This window comes from Mustela putorius, unplaced genomic scaffold (assembly GCF_011764305.1).
Source record: "Mustela putorius furo isolate JIRA1106 unplaced genomic scaffold, ASM1176430v1.1 tig00003834_pilon_pilon_pilon, whole genome shotgun sequence".
NCBI lineage: Eukaryota > Metazoa > Chordata > Mammalia > Carnivora > Mustelidae > Mustela > Mustela putorius.
Genome location: NW_025421987.1, coordinates 108,518,569 through 108,536,017, shown reverse-complemented (window position 1 = coordinate 108,536,017; position 17,449 = coordinate 108,518,569). Strand labels below are relative to the sequence as shown.

Below are 17,449 nucleotides of genomic sequence, written 5' to 3'. Positions count from 1 at the left end.
AGATAAAACTGAAAATATTCAGGATTCACTGCTCTTTGGTTTTATCCCTTTTCCTAGTAATACTGAAATCACCACTTGCACTGAAAACATTGGTGAAGTCATGACTATTCAGGTTAACTGCAATAAACAGTTCATTCCAAATGAACTTAGACCTTTGCTATGTACGCTATGAAACTGAGCAAAGATGAAAGATCACAATCAGTTTGGCCAGTTTGAACTCACAGACATCCCTCCTGTACTCTTTAGATTTGTACAAGTTGAAGTAACTTTTGATACTGATAACAGCATCTCAGATATATTTGCGCTAGATAAGAGATCAAGAAAAGAGATTAAAAGAGCAATGTCATGGTATTTGAGCATGGAAAATATTGGGTATATGGTCCAAGAGGCTTAAAAGTATAAAGCTAGAAATGAGAAGTAGAGAGGCAAAATATCCCCTACAAAAATGCTCTGATCCCATGTATTCAACAGTAAGGCCATGGTGGAAGATGAGACCCATCAAAGCAGAAATAAAGATGATGCCAGACAAGATTCTTGGCAGGTTCAATGAAATCATCAAATGGCTGGTGAAGAATCAGATCACTGAGATTACATGAACATAAAGAGCTGGAGATGGCTTTCCTTTGTCCCCTGGAACTTAATGTCTTTCAGCATAATCACATACATCTTCACTCTTCTCTGAATGGACCCTTCATCTCCTTGCTCTAACTAAAACTTGAATGTTCCCGGAGGACAATGTTTCCCTTGTAGTCCTCTAAAATGGTAGATTCCTCCCTCACCCCCCATCAGTGGGCCTGGAGATGGAGTCTATGTTCCTCCTGATACTCATTGCCACTTGTGAACTCTTGGCCTTCCCTCCTGCCTGAAACCTGCATCCAGCTTTGAATCTCAAGTTATGAGACTACCCCATTCCACCCTTTCCTGTTGCAGTCAACTATTCTCCGTGTTGCATTCACTCTCCCTCATTGCCTATTGACCTACTGCTCGTATTTACACTACTATTCTCATAGTTTCAAAATCCACTCAGATGTTTGTTCTAACATGCAGGCCTGTCAGTCCCTTGAATTCTTCTACTCCAGTGATAGTTTCCACTGTAGTACTTCAGTCACTCACTCTGGAGGACTCATATTAAACATTAACAACTCAAGCACTACATAACCCTCCTTGTTAAGCATAATCTATCTTTCCACCCACTCCCACTGGTACATGGATTCCAACAATCCAGGGATCTACCATCCACTGATCATATTATTGTTTATCATCCTTTAGCCTCTCTTTCCCCCACCACGTCCTTTCCAAACTCGCTTAATTTTGATGGCCAATTATGTAACTACCCTCTTGAATGCATCTTTAATACACTTGCCCCTCTTCTCATTTGCGGGGCTTCCTCCATTCTGGCTTAAATCCAACTCTTTGCCTGTACTCACATAGCTAAATGTAGCTGGAGAAAGAAACATTGTAAAAGTACTATAGGCTAGTGGCATTTATCACCAACATTTGTATTTCTTGACTACTGGTTTATGTGAAAATAAAAACAGGGGTAAAGGAGATTGATCAGAGAGTTTTGTGGTATAGAATTAAAAGGCACCTTGCCCCAATAGATAGTGGAAGTTGAAGGAAGTAGAATTAAAAACAGCTTAAGTTTCTGGGGCGCCTGGGTGGCTCAGTGGGTTAAAGCCTCTGCTTTCGGCTCAGGTCATGGTCTCAGGGTCCTGGGATCGAGCCCCGCATCGGACTCTCTGCTCAGCAGGGAGCCTGCTTCCTCCCCTCTCTCCCTCTCTCTCTGCCTGCCTCTCTGCCTACTTGTGATCTCTGTCTGTCAAATAAATAAATAAAATCTTTAAAAAAAAAAAAAAAAAAAAAAAAAAAAAGCTTAAGTTTCTAACCTAAAAGCCTTGTGTTGTAAACAATGTTTAAGATCTTTCACCTATTACTGCATCATTAATTATCAAAAGGAGCAAGTTCTTATTACAGATTAGGAAACTAGTTCTCAGGGAGTTTATGCAACATTTAAGTTCCCAGTCATTGAATGGCAGACAGAATTTCTTGAAAGCCAAGATTGCTTCTATAGCTGTATTCAGCAAAACACTATTTTTTGAATAAGTTCTTTAAAATTTGTTTTCTATTACAAAACAGACTAGAGCTAGATTCATAGTGAGCAACAGTCCTCTCAGGATCGTCATTCAGTTCCATTCCCTAACTTCAAAAAGAACTAAAGCCCAAAGTGGTGGTGTGATTTACTAAGTGGAAGACCTAGGATTAGAATTCAGATTCCCCCAGCTATTGCCATTAACTCAACCTCTGAGAATAGGGCCAATTAAACGGAATTACATCTGCTTCTCAGTGGGAAAAAAAATCGAATGGTTACTGAACAAAAGTTGAAAGAAGACCTCTTCATAGTCCACAGAGCTTCCAATCTTAATTGCCTCAAGTGGATCCTCCAAGTACATAATTGCATCCTTTTTTTTTTTTTTTAAGATTTTATTTATTTATTTGACAGAGATCACAAGTAGGCGGAGAGGCAGGCAGAGAGAGAGGGGGAAGCAGGCTCCCCGCTGAGCAGAGAGCACAATGCGATGCGGGGCTCAATCTCAGGACCCTGAGATCATGACCTGAGCCGAAGGCAGAGGCTTAACCCACAGAGCCACCCAGGCGCCCCATAATTGCATCCTTTAACAAAGATTCCTTCTCATAGTTGGAATCGTGAATGTTGTGGTGGTTCCATTATTGTCCTCGAACTGGAAATACCCAAAATGAAATGCAGGGGACCGCTGACGGCACATTCCACCAGCAGAGTGCGTCATTGCAGGAAAAGAAGCCGGGGTGAGGGAAATTGCGACCCCACCCAGGGCCAAAGAAAGGAAAGCCCAATGCACAGATTGGTTTCTGCTGGAGAAGACCGGCGTCGATACCTGTACTGGGTAACGGTCAGCTGAGCCTCGGGCTCGGCCCCAAAGCCTGGCAAGTGCTGGTTCAGATAGGCCTCTAGGGACCCGCTGTCGAACTTGTGCTGGGGCAACACTTCGGCCGTGTCGGGCTCAGGGGAAGCGTCGGGTTCCATGGCTGCGGCTGTCGGGGCCGGCCGCAGAGACCAAGATTCCACAGGTTCTGGGCGCTCAGAACCCTCGGGGGTAGAGTCCTACTCCACGGCCAGGGGGCGAGGCCCGGACGCGACCGGGCGGAGATGACCCAGCCGCTGCAGCCAATCCCACTGCCCCACGGTCTGGTGACTTAGGCGCTACTGGGGCGTGCCAGAGAACCTCCGCGTTCTCGCATTTAACAAATATTCAATCTCACAGTCGGAGGCCGCAGTCTTCAAGACGGCAAACGCCTCTTAGTCACCACAATTAGGAACAATTAGGGCAATTAGGAACGGAAAGGCCTTGTCCCATCCCGAATTTACTGTACCGGCTGCCGCAAGACCTACGGGTCCGTCTCCGAAAAGGGTCCGTCAGGCCCGTGAGCCCAGGAATAAAAGATCCCGGTGTTTCCTCTAGCCGCCGGGCTGGAAAGGCAGTATCGCAGGCCGTGGGCTTTGGACGCTAAGGACCCCCGGCCCTGCTGGGGCCCTGTCTCTTAGGACCAGGCGAAGAAGGAAGCTAAGAGGGGCGTTTTGGTTTGTTTTGTTCTTCCTGAGGGGGAGCGATGACTGCAACGTACCGGAAGCGGTACCGAGGGAGGCCCGCGGGAGCGGCGGCGACGTGTCGCCTGTGCGGCGCTGGGAGCACTTCCCCAGGGTTCTGGGCTAGGAAGGCGGCGGCTGCGTGTCTCCTCACCCATCCTTGGCGGGACCAGCGGGCCTGGCAGCGTGGGGCGGCGGCGGCGGCGACGGCCTGGGCTGGGAGCGTTGGCGGCCGGGGTCCCAGCCATGGCCGAGTCCGTGGAGCGGCTGCAGCGGCGGGTGGAGGAGCTGGAGCGGGAGCTGGCACAGGAGAGGAGTCGGCGGGCCGTGGGGGGCGGCGACGGAGGAGGCGGCCGGGTCCGCATCGAGAAGATGAGCCCGGAGGTTGTGGACTCCAACCCCTACAGGTATTTGCGTTACGGGTGGGAGGCGGGCGAGGGCGTGAGGTCAAGGTGTGCGAGTGGTCGGGAGCGAGGCGCGCTCCCTCCCTTCCCTGCTTACACGGCCTTCCACCTCCTTCTTGCGCTGGGTTCTGCTCCCAAACGCGCAAGGGCAAGTCTCAGCAGTGGTGGAAAGGTAGTCTTCCTCTTAAAACACACCCACCCACCCCCGAAACAGCCATATGGTGCTGCTCTTGGGCCTGCTACGGGTACGCGACCGATTTCCTAATGCCCCTGTTCGTCTACCTCATTCTGCATAAAACTGATAGTAATTAACTTTCAGAAGATGACATTGAATGTAAAACCCACTCACTAGTAAACTTCGAGTTTCATAAAGCCTTCTCAGTATTTCACAATTGGGGACGTGGTGGGGAGAGCAGGATTAGCTTTCTTTCTTTTTTTTTTAAAGATTTTATTCATTTATTTGACAGACAGAGATCACAAGCAGGCAGAGAGGCAGGCGGAGAGAGAGGAGGAAGCAGGCTCCCCACTGAGCAGAGAGCCCGACTTAGGGCTCGATCCCAGGACCCTGGAATCATGACCCGAGCCGAAGACAGTGGCTTAACCCACTGAGCCACCCAGGCGTCCCAGGATTAGCTTTTTTAAAGCTGTTCGACTTGACCAGCCCTGTCTGGCCCTGTCCTTTCAGCGGGCTGAATGGAGTGCAGTGGTTATAAAAGGAAGGACTCTAGAGCCCCAGCGATCGGATTCAAATCCCAGCCCTTAGTAGCTGAGCAGCCATGGAAAATATTTCTGTGTATAGTAGGGACCAGTGGTATCAGTGAAATCTTCAGGTAATACCTGAAACTGAAAATCCAGAAGTAACAACGCTGGCAAGCTATTTAGAAATTTGTTAGTAACAGTTGAAAATGAGGAAGGAGAGGAATAGGGGAGTCGGGATCAGAAGCCTGCAGAATTTCCTAGCAAGCCTGGTAGAACTATTTGACTCTTTAAAGTGTAAATGAATGGGAAGTTTATATATATGTACATAGATTTAATCATATATATATGTCTCTTTCACATATATATCATTAAATCTCTGTACATATATTAGTCTGTTTCATATATATGAAACAGATATTATTCTGTTCATATATATGAAACAGACTAATATCAATAACCAGGTAAAGTACCTCTTAAGAGTACTTGGCTGCAGTTGGTGCTTACTAAGAGCAGACATCATCCATATCCATTATGGGCAGAGACAGCTGATGTTAAACATTAAACATTATTTACATATGCTAAGAAAGCACAGAAAAATGTTGAAATTTTTCTTTGACTTATCTCATCTGGACATGTAACATTTAAGTCAGTTGCTTCCATCTTGGCTGCACATTAGAGTATCTGAGGAGCATTAAAAAAAAAAAAAATCTTGTTGCACAGGCTACACCTGGAAGAATATTCAGTGTTTTTTTAAAGCTGCCCAAATGACTTAATTTCATCTGGTAAAAGCCAGCTGAAAGATTTCTCTTAAAGCATTAGTAGTGATTGAGTTTGTGTTTTTCTGTGATGATGTGTGTTTTCCTATATCACAATGAAAAGATTGTAAACTTTAAAACATTCATTTTTTTCTTTGTTTTAAGCCGCCTGATGGCATTGAAACGAATGGGAATTGTAAGCGACTATGAGGTATGGTAAATCTTTCCAGGTTTTTGAAGATGATTTCAGTAAATGAAAATAATTTCTGATGACATTTTGGATGAAAAGTTAACCAACAAATAATATAATTTTGCATTTCACAGAAAATCCGAAACTTTGCTGTAGCAATAGTAGGTGTTGGTGGAGTTGGTAGTGTGACTGCTGAAATGCTGACAAGATGTGGCATTGGTAAGGTAAAAACATTTCTCTTTGCCTATCACATAGGGAAGCTACTCATTTCTGGAGTGAATCAGGTATAAATTAGGAATTTTTCTCATTAACTAATGGTTTATTGATTTGTGCTGTCTTTTTTCATATTATACTTTCTACCTACAGGAATTAAGACACAATACCACCCAAATGGAAACTGATAGTAAGGCTGATAAAACAAGGAATATTCAAAATTTTGTTCAGAGATTTTGTATTTGGGATGATACATATTACAATTTGGGCTTAAATATTTTAGATATAGAAGCTTAGGAGACAAGGCTGTTAAATTGATAGTGTGTGAAACACAGGCATCTAACAAATGTTTTCTAAACATGCTTTGTACAAGATGAACTAGAAAGCATGTACCTTTTTTTTTCATAGTGGCCCTTTATTAACTTATTTAGAAGCATTTTAAAAAATTTATTGTAGCTGACAGAGTATTAGTTTCAAGTCTGCAACACAGTGAGTGATTTCAGCAGTTCTATGCATTACTCAGTGCTTATAAGTACAGTCACCACCTGTCACCATACAACATTATAACAGCGTTACTGACTATATTTCCTATAAGGCTGTGCTCAGCCTTATAAAAGAAGAAAATCTTGCCATTCATGACAACATGGATGGTCCAGAGGGTATTATGCTAAGTGAATTAAGAGAAAGACAAATACTGCATGATTTCACTTATATGTGGGGTCTAAAAAACAAAACAAATGAACAAACAAAAAACAGACTGTTAAGTGCAGAAAACTGGTTGTTAGAGGGGAGGTAGGTGGGAAGATGGGTGAGATAAGTGAAGAGGATTAAGAGATAAAACTTGTAGTTAGAAAGTAAATACCCTTCTTACTCTTAAAATTGAAATGGAGAATACTCTAGATTTTTTTTTAACCCATACTTTTTTTTTCACTTTTTTCTAAAATTAATTAGGTTATGGGTAGGAAGGAGAGATAACCTTATACCAGTCTCAGATTTACAAAGCTAAAGTCTGTGATGTTGGATTCCTAATGGTTGAATGACAAAGCTTTCCACAATTGATTTCCGCCTCTTTAATTTGTCATTTTGACAAAGCAAGCATTTTTCCCCACGAGAGAGGAGGAAGCAGGCTCCCTGCTGAGCAGAGACTCCGCTGCGGGGCTGGATCCCAGGACCCTGGGATCATGACCTGAGCTGAAATCAAGATTCGGACTCTTAACCAACTGAGCCCCTCAGGTGCCTCCATGCTCCAAATTCTTAAAAGAAGTGGTTTTAAAGTTGGCCTTCAATATAGAAAAGGCAACACAAAAATAACTAAAAATGTTTATTAACATTTATAGTCTTTCAGAAGCTTATAAAAGCCAGTCAGAATTACTTGTAATTGATATAAGGACCGTGGCTGATTGACCTGGCATAGCAGAGATCATGAAGATTATGGGTCTCAGGGTTGAATGTGCTTCGGAATCACTTAGATGGCTTTTTAAAACCTGATTGCCAACCCTACCCCAGTGATTTTGATTCTTTAGTTTTTGAGTAGACCTAAGATTTTAAATTTGTATTAAATCCCCAGGTGATTCTGATGTTCTGGGGGGTTTTTTAAGAACTGCTGGATCCTTGCCACTCAGTCTGATGCCCAAAGTAGTAGCATCAGCATTATATGGGAGCTTGTTAGAAATAAATACTCCCACGCCCTACCCCAGGTATACCAAATTAAGAATTTTAACAAAACTCCAGATGATTCATATGCATATCAAAGTTAGGGCAGTGCCCCTATATTTCCAACAAGCTCCCAATGATACTGATGGTGCTAGTCCAGGCCACGTTTTGAGTAGCAAGGCTGTAGAACGGTGGTTATTAAATATTGCTGTAATTAGAATCACCTGGGAAGTTCAACAAAGTTTGATAATCCAGAATGGAATAGAATCAATCTTTGTGGATGGGACCCAGACATCAGTATTTTTTAAAAACTCTCCTAGTGACCCAGCGTGCATTCAAGTTTATAAGTTAAGGATCTGCATAGGTAAGTTTCAGAACTCTTTTCATTATGTAAAACAGATAAAGAAGAAGCTAATTTATGGTTAAATAGGGAAGTGGAGGATTGGAGACTCAGAGCCCACCTTTTACCCCTTCTGTGGTGTCCTGGATCACCTGATCCAGATTAGCTGCTTTATTTTACAGATGAAGATACAGGCCTAAAAAGTGAGTGACAGAGCTACAACTCATACCTCCTATCCCCAAATTTGAGATTTCCTTAACTTATAAACCAACTATCAGGCTGAAGACTCAAATTTCATACTTGGCTTGACCTAATAAATACTGTCTACTGAGCTGAAATCAACTATATTTTGTTTTAAGTTGAGTCAGAAAATTATCATAGAAGGCAGACAGGGGTGATGTATTTTCTAGCAAGATAATAAGGGTTACCTGAGTTGTTGGTTGGATTAATTTTGTTACTGTTGTTAATAAGATCCCCTGCTGCTTTTTTATTCCTTTTTGTAATTTTAGTGTGTGCAGGACAGTGCACCACAAGCCACAGCCCCCTTAACCGCTATTGTAGACTTTGCCTCTGTGCTTGTCCTGCCTGGCCTTTTCCTCTTTTTTTTTTTTTTTTTAAATCTAGAATGCTGAAAATTGTGTTAAAAAGTCACAGAATTTTAGATGAAGGAAGGGACCTTGGGAATATTTGAGTGCAACCTCATAATTTCTTACTGATAAGAAATGGGATCTTTAAAAGGTGTTATGTATGAGTGTTGAGTGTGAGAAATGCTGTTGTGCCTTAATATATAGAGAAGGAAACAACAATTAACTTACTGATATTGGGGTGATATTTTAGCCAGGGCTAAGAATGGTGTTCTAGTCACAAAAGGAGTCATGTTATACTATAATTTTAAGTTAGGACATTTGTTATTTTAAAATTTCATTTATCTACTATGTTCTTGGCTTTTAGTAAACTGTTAAAATGAAATGGAATTTCTCAGTGTATCATTTAGGCAGACAGTAAGTGTTATGGTTCAGGTGCAGATGCTGGGTTGAGAATGCCTGAATTTGAATCCCATTGTCATGTATATTAGTTGAATGGCTTTGGGGTGTGTGCCATAGTTGTCTCATTTCTACCTATATGAGCACTAAATGAATTAATATAGGATACCTAGTGTTTTTGAGTTAGTTTGTATTATTACTGTCAAACTGTTAAACCCACCAAATGTGAAGTCCACTAATTTATTCTTTGTTATTGTTTATATTTTGGTATGTTTTTCATCAGAATACCGCTATTTTCATTTTAGTTGCTACTCTTTGACTATGACAAGGTGGAACTGGCCAATATGAATAGACTTTTCTTCCAGCCTCATCAAGCAGGATTAAGTAAAGTTCAAGCAGCAGAATATACTTTGAGGTAAATGGATTAACAGTTAAGGACTATAGTGAAATCTTAGTTTGTGAATTTGTATAAGTTAATGCATAAATTTGGGGTGTTTGGGTGGCTCAATTGGTTTAGTGACTATCTTTGGCTCAGGTCATGATCCTGGAGTCCCAGGATCAAGTCCCACATTGGGCTCCCTGCTCAGCAGGGAGTCTGCTGCTCCCTCTGAGCCTTTCCCCTCTTGTGCTCTCTCTCTCGCTTTTGCTCAAATAAAATCTTAAAAAAAAAGTTAATGCATAGATTCTTCTCCATAAAAGTTCAGGTTTTACTTCTACAAGTTGTCTTACCTCTTGGAACAGGGTTGGCACTATTTTTCTGTATAGGGCTAGATAGTAAATGTTTTAGGCTTTGAGGGCCAACTATGAAACTGCCCAGCTATGTAGTGGTAATGTACTAACAACTATAGGCAGTAGAAATATGAATGAGCATGGCTATGCTCCAATAAAACTTTGTTTATGGACTCTGAATTTTAAATTCCATGTAATTTTAGCATGTTATGAAATACTGTCATGTTCTGCCACCATGTGAAAAAGGAAAAATCATCTGTAGCTTGTGGACTTCATAAAAACAGGTGGTAGGTAAGATTTGCCCAAGGGCTATACTTTGCAACCCTTACTCTAAGAAGTTTCTTTGTGGCCTCAAACATACTTGCACTGAATTAAATAAGGAACAAAGAAGCTCTTTTGTCAGGCTAGGCTGTAGCTCACAGAGGTGCTAAAGGCTTAATTCTGAGCACATACATGGTGGGAACATGTAATTTCTGTAATTTCTGTAATCCTGCAGTCGACACATTTTGAATGTAGTCCTTGAAGTGGGTCAAAGGAAATAGAAGAGGGATATGGGTTTTCTTTGAATCGCTTGAATTCCATTTTTCTAACCTCTGTTAAATGATCTTTTTCAGCTCTTTTTCTTGCTTTCACTTAGAATTCCCACTGGTAGTTTAATAATTACTCCTTTTTCCTTCTTAGGAACATTAATCCTGATGTTCTTTTTGAAATACACAACTATAATATAACCACAGTAGAAAACTTTCAACATTTCATGGATAGAATAAGGTAAAATTTTATTTATGAGTATTTTGCAATGTCCAGCTCAGTTAAACAAGTATCATTAGAAAATCTACTGATGTGTGTAACTCAGTGAGTTGGTAGATTTGACACATGTTTCTGTTTTAAAATAGTTATTTTTGTGTGGCCTTTATGTATTAGGAGCTCGGTAAAAAGTAAATATTGTCCAAAAAAACAATAGTAGTAACAATAAAAAAACCAAACCCTGTTATAATGATAGAAAAAGGATCTTCAACTATTTCTTTGTGAAAGTGGTTTTCTGCAGACGTTTTAACACTACTGAGATACTGAATTATATTCAGTTTTTATTACATTTACATTTGGAGTGAAACATGAATAAAGCCTAAAGCTGATTAGGCAATTATAACTTCTGTGAATAGACTTTATACTTTTTTGTGCCAGGCAAAGTACTGTAATATCATTGATACTCATATTAGTCACTCAGTACATACTAGATCTTTAATATTAAATACTATGTCTTAATTATACTCAAACATTTACTGAAAGAATAAGTGTGTGCCTGAAGATATAGTCTAACTAGAGTGTATTTTGTGTCCTGATTTTTTTTTTTTCCAAATAAAATTTATTATCTTGACCTAGTAATGGTGGATTAGAAGAGGGAAAACCTGTTGACCTAGTTCTTAGCTGTGTGGATAATTTTGAAGCCCGGATGACAATAAATACAGTAAGTATCCCTATTGTATAAGAAGTTACACTCATGGCCTTATCAATTTTTTTTTTTTTTTTGTATAGTTCTGCATTTAAGAATAGTTCTGCATTTAAGCCTTCATGTAATATGTTTTGTTAACTTTTAATTATTTTTTACCCTACTTTTGAAATTCGGATAACTCTGGGATCTGTCTAGCCTTGCTGGTATGGCTTCTGTTTCAGTATCCTATTCTCTCTTATGCCAGTAGAGGCAGCTATAAAATTGTAGATACTTCTGATACATAATTTTTAAAATAAATGACAATGTTAAAATGTCTCTATGTTAGCATTGGTTTTAACTTTTGTTACTTTAAGTAAAGACAGAAATATGTATAAACTGCCTACAGACCTGGTTTCTCAGAGGTAAAATTCTTTGAAATACCATGTTTTCAGTTTTTCAAAAAATCTTTTGCAGTTTTTGTTGCTGAAATTCTTTTCGAAAAATGAATTTTTTACTTTAATAAGAAGGATGTGTTAGATAATAAGTCTAATAGTTGTATATAGTTAAATAAATATTTATTGGGTATTTACTTAAATGCTATCTCTTTACTTTTTAAATAAAGTGGCATTTGCCAAGGAATTCCAATATTCATAACTTTCCTCTTTTGAAAAATTAAAAAAACCCTTGGTAATCCATTTAATTAAATCCCAATTTTTGATGAAAAAAACTTACAGTAAATTACTTCTTTTTATGTTCTTATGTTTTCATCTGTTTCTGCCAAGGCTTGTAATGAACTTGGGCAAACGTGGATGGAGTCTGGAGTCAGTGAAAATGCAGTTTCAGGACATATACAGCTCATAATTCCTGGAGAATCTGCTTGTTTTGCAGTAGGTTTGATTCATTTTGACTTATTTTTTTCACTATTAAGTACTCGAGTTCCAAGGGGTATTCAAAAATGTATTCAGAGAAAAAATAAACTTTGAATGTGATGGAATACTATTTTGAGCATGTTACACTTTTCTCTTTTTGTTTTGAAATATATTTTCTTTCATTCTTTTTCATGTAGTGTGCTCCACCACTTGTAGTTGCTGCAAATATTGATGAAAAGACTCTGAAACGAGAAGGTGTTTGTGCAGCCAGTCTTCCTACCACAATGGGAGTGGTTGCTGGGATCTTAGTACAAAATGTGTTAAAGTGAGTGAGGGCTAATTTTTCTGAATAGTCTCGTTTGTTTTTGATAAAAATATATTTCAGAAAGCACATCAAATATTGGAGTTACCAGCTAAGTATTTTTTTTTTAAATCTAGTTTCAAATATATGTAAGTTTTTAAATATATGTGTAATACATCTGTACTTTAAATTTACATACATATCCTAGTATATCTAATTTAAATATAAGCGCACATATTAATACACATGTGTCACTATGTATTTGGAATAGTTCATGTTAAATGGTACAGTGGAACTGGTGTATTTATATATGAAGTATTAACCAAATGATTTAAATCTCTGTGGTTTTGACCAAAGGGCATAAACACACTTCCTTATTTAATTCTTACTAAAAATAATATGAATGTGATTAAATATTAATAAGGATAATATCTCTGCTAGCCAAAAACTGATACCCAGCAACCACACCATCTAAACTATAGTAACAAAGGAGGGCAAAGATTCTTTGCAGGGCAAATTAATTTCAAAAGGTTTTTGAACCAACTCACACTTTATAAAAAGCAGAACCCCTTTAAAGGTTCTCTATCTCAGGCCATTTTTTCCTTCACCTTACAGCTTTAGAAAGCTTTTTTATGTTTCCTAACCCTCCAGTGTAATAAGAACAAATTGCAGCATGATATAGAGAGGTACCCTGATACCAGAACCATCAGCTACCAACAAAAAAAATTGTAAAAAGCATTCATGAGAACTCTCCAGGCAGCTGTCTAGGGCTAGTTCATAGAAGTAGACTTCACAACTCTGCAAACTGTATAAACTTCAGTAGGCCCTATCTAAAAACGTTTTACAGTATGCTACAAAAGGGGGGGGGGAATCACGGTTATAAACTATTCTCTTAAGGATATGTCATATTTAGTCAGTCCCTTATTGATGGACATGAAAGTTATTTACAGATTTTTTTGCTTCTGTTAACAGTGCTACAAACAACATCTTACATATATTTTTGTATAGTAGATTTTTATAGATACAGATTTTTAGAGGTGGAATTTCTGAGTTTATGCAGTATTTGACAGTATTAAATTTCTCCTTCAAAAATACACATTTCTATCACAGTGTAGGAATACCTGGTTCACCCACACCAGATGATAACATTTGGTATCATTAGACTTCTTAATCTTTCTTAATATGATGGGTGAAAGGGGTATCTCATTTTAATTTTCAGTTGTTTATGGAAAGGGGTAAGCACTTATATTTTTCTGTGAATTGTCCGCTTCATATCATTTGGTCAGTTTTCTGTCTTTAAAAATTTTTTTTATTTATTTGATAGAGAGAGACAAGGGAATACAAGCAGGGGGAATGGGAGGGGAAAAGCAGGCTCCTCACTGAGGAGTCTGATGCAGGGCTCCGTCCTAGGACCCTGAGATCATGACCTGAGCCAAAGGCAGATGCTTAATGTCTGAGCCACTGAGGCGCCCAGTTTTTTATCTTGTTATATATTAACATTCATTGGAAATATTTTTCCTTTTGTAATTATTTTGTACGTGATTCCCCCCCCCCCCTTCATATAAGTTTCTAAAAGGAATTAGATTTGACTAATAGGGAGCACAAGGGCACACTGGAAATGTTCTGTCTTTGATCTGGTAGTGATTACAGGGGTGAAGATTTGGAAAATTTCAGTGAGTTGTACATTTAAGATTGTAAACTTTAAATTGTGTATAAAAACTTCCAAAAAGTAGTTAGATTTAGTACCATATCTCAGGAATTCTTCACTTTGACATCAGTACTTAAAAGTACCATTTTGTTACAAAAATCATTAAGTACTTCAATACAATTTCTTAAAAATTCAGTTATTTCTAATACTTCTATGGTTTATTTAAGTGTGCTTTGATTTGTTTTTCTAGGTTTCTGTTAAATTTTGGTACTGTTAGTTTTTACCTTGGATATAATGCAATGCAGGACTTTTTTCCTACCATGTCCATGAAACCAAATCCTCAGTGTGATGACAGAAATTGCAGGAAGCAGCAGGAAGAACATAAGGTATACATCTATCCATCAGAATATATGAGAGGTTATATTATTTGGATAATAATTGAAAACAGTTACTTAGATTTGGAATATAAGATAAATGGATTCTGGATTTTGAAGGTTTTATTTATTGTATCTCTAAGTTAGAAATGTTAGTAAAAAATTCACCATGTTTCAAAAGTGAAAAATCTCTCTGAAGTTCGTTCTTGTTTTTGGTAAAGTAAAAAGCCCGTCTGAATTCTTGCTCAATGCTTCAAAGGCCTGAGAGTACGAACACTTTGATACTATTTGATTTCTACAGAAAAAGGTAGCAGCACTGCCCAAACATGAGGTTGCTCCAGAAGAGGAAGAGATTATACATGAAGATAATGAATGGGGTAGGAATTCTTTCATGAATTGAAATGGCAGTGTCAAATCTCTTATGGGAGGAGATATAATTTTAATTACACAGATTTAATTATTGCTTAAGTTGCTTGAAAACTGTCACCATATTTAACTCTATAGGTATTGAGTTGGTGTCTGAGGTTTCAGAAGAGGAACTGAAAAATTCTTCAGGTCCAGTTCCCGACTTACCTGAAGGAATTACAGTGGCATACACAATTCCCAAAAAGGTATGCTCAAAATCTGGTTTATCATAAGTATATGTTACATAAGAGAAAATTTTTTACTTACCTTCTTTCATCCTCATCCTATTTTATAATGCCAATGCAATATTTACTATTTTAGAGGTTTTACACTATGGGCATTAAGATGTGTAAGAGAAGGTGTTCAGTGTTAATGTGGATATAGGCACAGTGCCTTTTTTAAAGGTATTTATTTATATATTTGACAGAGAGAGACACAGTGAGAGAGGGAACACAGCAGGGGGAGTGGGAGATGGAGAAGTGCTGAGCAGTGAGCCCAATGGGCACATGGCCTTTTAAACTGTTTGAAACACAGACCTAAAATAGTGTTCCTGACTCATGAATGGATCAGATACAGTAGATTTTGATTAAATGAAGATAATATTTTTGTATTTTGAGCATTTTAGCTGTAATACCATTTTAAAAATACCACTGCAGTAGAGATCTCAAGAATATTGAAATTATGGCCTTGTAAATCAAAAGATTGGTGGGGAATGTAAGGGATTTTGTCTGTCCTAAAAATTAGAAGGCATCTTTGATAAAGTTTACTTTGTAAACTACTTGAACATGGTTAAAACTTAGTGATTATGTATTCCTAAGCATCACAAATTTTATATGGTTATTTTTTCACTATGTTTACCTCATTTGTTGATAGCAAGAAGATTCTGTAGCTGAAGTAACTGTGGAAGATTCTGGCGAAAGCTTGGAAGACCTTATGGCCAAGATGAAGAATATGTAAATAATGGACTGACCTATATTTTATTTCCTGAGTTAAGCCTATACCCTTGCAATTAAAAAAAAAAATTAAAAAACTGACAAAGCTTAGGGCAATATTACTTGATATATAATCTTCATAGAATTGTTACACTTTTTGAAATAATGTTGTTTGTCCCTTTTTCTCTTTAACTAAATCCGTAACTCCTAAAACTCATGTTTGAATCTAGCTAAAACTTGAAAACCCAGCCACTGAAATGCTTTGCCTTTTGGGAGGGGTGGGAAGAAAGGATCAATATAATGCTCTATTTGTTCTCCTTCCAATAATCCTCTGTGGTCTGTTGCCTAAGACCATGGATAATAAAGTAATAGGTGGTTCTCAAATATAGGGAAAGGACAGGAGGTACAATCAGTTGATTAGAGCTAGCAGATATCTACTCATTTTATGTAGAATCCCTCTCTATAAGAAAACTGTCCACTGTTACCAACAATGAATTCAAAATAGTTAATTAATAAAATAAAAAATATCCTCTCAAATGTTAACCTAAATACAAGCTAAAATGTAGTCATCAGAAAAGTCTGTAAATCTGTGAATTCAGAACAAGACAAAGGCAAATAAAAGTAAGCTTTCTTCATGGATTAATAAAGGTACTTTCAGGGAGTAAAAATCATTATATTTCTGCACTAACCAAGGAACAGAACTCCTTGCATGAGTAGAACATCTATCTGGAGTCACTGCACTTTATTGAGGAGCAAGGAGTACATGTAGTTTAAGATTATCTAGATTATACCTGTCATATGGGCTACCTTCTGAGTACTTCATTTAAATTTGATTCTCTAGATAATTAGATAGTTGTCCGTTATTGGCATAAAAGAGACCTAAATTACCTCTATAATGATTGACATGTATTTATTAACTGGAAGAGTATCATTTACCCTGATCATGGCCACTAAATTATAAATTGATAAATTGGTTTTCTCTAAATGAAATACAAATAATGAAAGCTTAGAGAGCCTTAGTTAAATTTCCAGTGGTTTGGAGACCAATGAAAAATATGCATGTGTAACCATTGTCAGTAGGATGTTATTACACTATGCTAATCTACTTTGATTTTTTTACTTGAAGATATGAATGATTACATTGTATCTCTAGGGAAGAAATGTTAGTACAAAATGAAAAATGCAATTTCCACTTAATAAAATAAATTTTTAAAGTCTGGTTTCAGAAAGTCCCAAATATCAAATATGTTCAGTATATTTGCTTTGAGATTGTAGAATCATATAGTGATTCTTCTGTTTAGAATAAGTTTAGGAGTGGTAGCCTTGAAACTTATGTTGCCTTGGTAGGTCATTTGCCATTAAAAAAATTAGTGAATTCATCTGTAAAACAGTTTTTTCCTAGTTACGGGAGATATTTTGAACTTCAGAAAAGAAATGTAGTCTTTTTTTTTTTTTTTTTAAAGATTTTATTTATTTATTTGACAGAGAGAGATCACGAGTAGGCAGAGAGGCAGGCAGAGAGAGAGAGAGAGGAGGAAGCAGGCTCCTGCTGAGCAGAGAGCCCGATGCGGGACTCGATCCCAGGACCCTGAGATCATGCATGACCTGAGCCCAAGGCAGCGGCTTAACCCACTGAGCCACCCAGACGCCCAAGAAATGTAGTCTTTATAAAAATAATACCATTCATTTGGAACATCTAGTATAGTGATTCAGTCAGGCTTTGCTTACAATTTTTTTTTTTTTTTAAGTAAGCTCCATACCTAGCATGGAGCCCAACACGGGGCTTCAACTCACAACTCTGCTTTGCTTATAATTTAAAGATTGTATAGTTTGATAAAGTATAATAGCCAGAACTCACCTTTGTTCTGCTCAACATGGCATTGTACACTGTTGGTGTCTTAAC

General features: G+C 38.2%; 2 protein-coding genes across 5 annotated transcripts in view; one reads left to right on the top strand and one right to left on the bottom strand.

The window, feature by feature from the left end:
- Positions 1-3,423, bottom strand: part of ACAD11 (acyl-CoA dehydrogenase family member 11) — a 93,311-nt gene extending 89,888 nt beyond the window's left edge. For 2 of the 3 annotated variants that reach the window (XM_004762499.3, XM_045088912.1), the window contains exon 1: positions 2,913-3,423. In XM_004762499.3, coding sequence (XP_004762556.1) covers positions 2,913-3,061 — 149 coding nt within the window. In that variant the 5' untranslated portion in view covers positions 3,062-3,423. The remainder of the gene's footprint in view (positions 1-2,912) is intronic. The other variant, XM_045088913.1, reaches the window with a different exon arrangement.
- A 251-nt stretch (positions 3,424-3,674) lies between these two features.
- On the top strand, positions 3,675-16,771 carry UBA5 (ubiquitin like modifier activating enzyme 5). 2 transcript variants are annotated; one of them, XM_004762500.3, is made up of 12 exons: positions 3,675-4,029; positions 5,646-5,691; positions 5,805-5,894; positions 9,165-9,274; positions 10,270-10,356; positions 10,969-11,053; positions 11,800-11,904; positions 12,084-12,211; positions 14,086-14,221; positions 14,511-14,586; positions 14,714-14,820; positions 15,488-16,771. In XM_004762500.3, exons 1-12 carry the CDS (start codon positions 3,869-3,871, stop codon positions 15,569-15,571), a joined length of 1,215 nt encoding a protein of 404 aa, XP_004762557.1. In that variant the 5' UTR covers positions 3,675-3,868; the 3' UTR covers positions 15,572-16,771. The 2 variants fall into 2 exon arrangements, with proteins under 2 accessions (XP_004762557.1, XP_044944849.1); XM_045088914.1 differs by lacking the exon at positions 3,675-4,029 and having other exon boundaries at positions 5,665-5,691; positions 5,805-5,889.
- The last annotated feature ends 678 nt before the right edge of the window (positions 16,772-17,449 follow it).